General features: G+C 42.6%; 1 protein-coding gene across 1 annotated transcript in view; it reads left to right on the forward strand.

Moving 5' to 3' along the window:
- The first annotated feature begins 2430 nt into the window (after positions 1–2430).
- LOC101587662 (NSFL1 cofactor p47) overlaps positions 2431–4481 on the forward strand; it is a 34751-nt gene continuing 32700 nt past the window's right edge. The window contains exons 1-2 of the mRNA XM_023704699.1: positions 2431–2600; positions 4384–4481. Of these exons, the coding sequence (XP_023560467.1) occupies positions 2496–2600; positions 4384–4481 (203 nt within the window). The 5' untranslated portion in view covers positions 2431–2495. The remainder of the gene's footprint in view (positions 2601–4383) is intronic.

Below are 4481 nucleotides of genomic sequence, written 5' to 3' on the forward strand. Positions count from 1 at the left end.
CACAATTTGTCGGAGCTAAATCTTGGATACAACCCAAGTGCCCATCAACTGAAGAGTGGATAAAGAAGACATGATATTTTTACATAATAGAGTATTATTCAGCTATAAAAATGGGTAAATGTGAGGCTTTTATCAGTAAATGGTTGAAACTAGAGACCAGACTCTTAAGTGAAATAAATCAGACCCATATGTGCAAACATTGCATTGTCTTCTTAGTGTGAGAACCTGAAAGAGGAAATGGAATCTGAAGGGTACAATAGATACTGAAAAAAAGAAATGAACCTGGTCAAAAGGAAGGAATTACTGAGTTGTAGAGAAGGACAGAAGAGGGAGTGTGGGAAAGCACTATATCTATGTATGTAAGCAGGATGGTTTGGACAACTGTATGTGAATTTCTGCTGGTCTACAAAAGTTAATGCTTAATTTGTTTTGTCTCTTTTTTTCAATTGTCCTTTTTTCATAATTTCTTATATTTCTTTCTTTTTTTTTCTTCTTCCAATTTTGCATGCATCAAAAAGCAATTATAGTTCCAAGAAATGAAAGATGAGATTTGTAATATGAACAATTACTTTAAAGATAATGCTGTTCATTACAACAGATACTGTTAAATTAATATTTATTTTGTTAAGTGAAATTCTGTATTATTTGTAATTTTTGTTTTAATACTATTTTGTACTCTCTTTAGAAAAAATTAATTAAAAAGGTAAAAGTACCTGAGTTACAGTAAGTTCTCAGAAAACATTAGCCACCTTTTAGTATTCAAGGAAAAACATCTCTGAGATCTTTAGAGCATGTAATAGAAAGGGTTTTCCCCAGTAGCACAAAAGTGATAATCTTGTCCAGTGATGCCAATACCAGTTGAGGAGCTACATCTTGACCTGATCACTCATAGATCTTTAAGTTGGGGCAAATCATTGTCAGCTTTTAGGTGGAAAGAGAGTGATGGCAGCCAAGTGTGAGCATGGCCTTTGACTTCCTATGAAGTTGAAAGATATTTCAAGTTGACACACCATGAAGGGGCAGGAACTGGGAGGCACTACAGTGAACATAAGAGACTTGCTTCCACCACAAAAGTCCTTCCACCTACACATCATGTCAGGATCCAGCGTGCTAAAAACCCAGTCAAAATAACTTGAACCTAGAGCCTAAATTATTTGACAATGTAACATAAAGGAATTTTACATTTTATAGGCATTTATTTGGGTTTTTTAGTTTCTTTTATTAGTCATGTTTTCAATACATTTTACTATATTTATCTTGGGAAATTGGTACATATACATATCACATCTTCATCAGTTTTATTTTCTCTTCCCTTCTCCTATCTCCCCTTCCTCATATCCCTTTCCCATCTCTTACAATTTTAATATATATCGAATTTTCCAAAAAAGTAATTACAGTTTCAACAAAGAAGAGATTTATGCTGTTCATCATTTTATTAAGACTAAAGTTAAAGTTGAACATTTGGACTAAGCTTGGGGAACTTCTCAAGATCTGCTTGAGTAAGGTACCCCCAAATTGAGACCTGAAGAATGAGTAGAAGCTTATAAGAAGAAAAGAAAAACAAGGGTGTCTCAGACAGCATGAGGAGAGCCAACAGGATAAAGAAACTGAAGATCTAAGAGACAAAATTGCCTCTGCGAATGGGGCACTTGGATCAAAGGCCTGAAGAAATGAAGGAGTATCTTGCCCATCTGTGAAGGGAAGGTGTTTTGGGATCAGTAAGATTGTAATAAAATGCAAATGCCCCGAGGTCAGTGCATAGCCCGCATGTTTCAGGACCAAGAAGGATGTCAGGCCCGGAGTAGAAGAAACTAGTAGGAACCCTAGGAGATGAGATGAGGAAGCCGGCCAGTTTTACTTGTAGGCCAGGGCTTGTAGGCCATGACACCGTTTTATGTAGCATGAGATAGGGGTCCATGACAGAGGAATGACAGGTTCGGCTGGGCCTTGGGTTTTCTCCCTAGAATGTAAGCAACAGAGGACAAGGACTTTATCTTTGTCCCTTCTATGCCCACAGCCGTGGAAGTCCATTGGGCCCTGGAAAGCTCTTAGAAAACGTTTCAAGTGGGGCCTGGGGAGATAGCTCAGTAAAATAAGCACTTGCCTGGCAAGTACAGGGTCCTGAGTTCAAAAGTCAAAAACAAACAAAAAATGTTTCAAGTGACTAATCAGTGACTTTTGGGATGAAGCAATGCAAAACTGAATATGATTTCTTCAAAATCTACTTTTCATCCCACAAATTTGTGAAAAACTTCCTTCTCTGCCCATTTCCAGGCCGTCCGTTAGGTTGTGGTTCCTGCTGCGGCCTCCAGAGGTCGCTAAGTGGTGGTGGTGGTGTTCTCGCACGGAGGATTTTGCAGGAGGCACCGCGTGGGGCGGGGCCTGTGGGCTTGCGCCAGAGGTTGGGCCTGATCTAGACGGCTGGCGGAACGCGGTAGTGGGATTGTGGTTGTGAGGCAGCAGTCGGAGTGGTTTGGGACACGCACGAAGCAAAGATGGCGGCGGAGCGACAAGACGCGCTGAGGGAGTTCGTGGCGGTGACTGGCGCCGAGGAGGACCGGGCCCGCTTCTTCCTCGAGTCAGCCGGCTGGGACCTTCAGGTATTTCCGCGAGGCGGGTCTCATCAGGCGGTCTGAGGGCTGCGAGGCGGAGACGCCCGACTCTTTAAGCCCGAGGCGTCCGAAGCGCACCGTCATTCCTACCCGACCGGAGCCCAAGCCAGGCCTCATGGCCCTGGGGCCGCTTGCCACACGTCGCCGGCTCAGTTCGAGAGTGAGGGAGCTGGCCAACCTTGGCCTGCTGTGTCGGGCCGCGGTTCGTCCCGTAGCCTTGCCTGCTCCGTGGCACCGTTGGCCGGACCTCCGGCGCTGGCTCGGCCGGCGTGGAGCAGGGTCGTCTGGGGGCGTGGCTGCGGGGCCGACTGCCCGACCCTGGAGTTGGCTCAGGCTCCCTTTTAGCTAATTGCTGGGAAAAATTAGTTCTAGGATGGTGGAGCAACGTTGAATCTCTCAACCTTTCTTAGTCAACGGATGTGTGCAGTGAGAGTCGCGTGGAATTTACTGGCAGCACACCGGCAAGACCTACATGTTCAATTAAGAAGCTTCACTCGGGAGAGATTTTTCGCAAACAAAAATCGCCAAAATCACCACTGCCTACCACGTAAACATTCAGTCATTCAGTTTTTCAGTAGAAAAAACTTGTGTACCTGTTCTTGGCCAGCCTACATTTTAAGTAGATGAGGATAACCAATATTATTGAGTAGATTCAACAGCCAAGCACTGTTCTAACTGCTTTAAATGTCCTCTGTCACTTAGTTTACAATTTTGTAGCAAAGATTTAAGGAAAAAAACTTGCTTAAAGCCTTGATATCAAGAATGACAGATAAAATTAGATCTTATTTTTGTCTCATTTTAGTTAGAAGATAAAGACTAGCCCTGATAGGTATGTAAAGATGAGGAAAAGACATTTTCACTGCACTGATTAAGGCCCAACAATTCTGTCTCTTGTCTTGGTGAGGGTCCCTGTCTGCCTATGCCCCATTTTATAAATGAGAAATTAGAGGCTTGGGGTAAAGAATGTGCCCAAAGCCACACAGCCAGTAAGTAATGGGATTGGAGTTTCAACTAGGTCTGCTCATTCCACCATTTATATTGCTTCTCATATGTGTTAGATAAAGCAGCATATATCTCTGTTGTCACAGTGTGAAGCCCCTGTGTTGGCTAGTATAAAGCAGAAGTACTTCTACAAAATACGTAGTACTATTGTCACCAGGTCATCTCTCCCATTCTCCTCACACTATAGGTAGAGAAACTGAAGCTCATGCAGATGGCAGGACCAGGATTTAAATATAGTCTTTGTCAGTTAAGTGCAAGTGCCAAGGTAACTCACTATCCCCATCAGGCCACTTGTTTCTCATAAGGTATATTCAGACCAGTTATGTCCGATGACAGCACATTGCCTTTGGTATAACTGGTCACCTTGAGGATACAAGTTGTGTTTTTATCTCTGTATACCTCAGTGCACTTTCTTCTTTCTTTGTACAGAATGTATGTGATGAAGTATCTGCTGAGTTGGTAAGGGAAACATAGAGTTACAAGTGGCCAAAGAATTCCTATATAAATACTCAGTAAATACATGCTACTTTAACTTCATAAAATGAGAACAACAAATGTTTTCCACCCTAGTCTTTTTTCTTGTCTTCTTTTTTCCTTGGTGATAGAATTTGTTTCAGATAAACAGAAGACTAAAAGTTGTTCCATTGTCTTTCAGTCAAATTTTTATCTTGTGTAGGTCATGTCTTGATGCTTTTATTCCTTTGTGCTAAGAGAAGATATTAGGTAAAGGACTGTTTCAGGGTCCCGACGTACTGCTTCTCTGTTTCAGATCGCACTAGCGAGCTTTTATGAAGATGGAGGGGATGAAGACATTGTGACTATTTCGCAGGCCACCCCCAGTTCAGTGTCCAGAGGCACAGCCCCCAG

The sequence above is a fragment of the Octodon degus genome, unplaced genomic scaffold (assembly GCF_000260255.1).
Source record: "Octodon degus isolate 3935 unplaced genomic scaffold, OctDeg1.0 scaffold00200, whole genome shotgun sequence".
NCBI classification, from domain to species: domain Eukaryota; kingdom Metazoa; phylum Chordata; class Mammalia; order Rodentia; family Octodontidae; genus Octodon; species Octodon degus.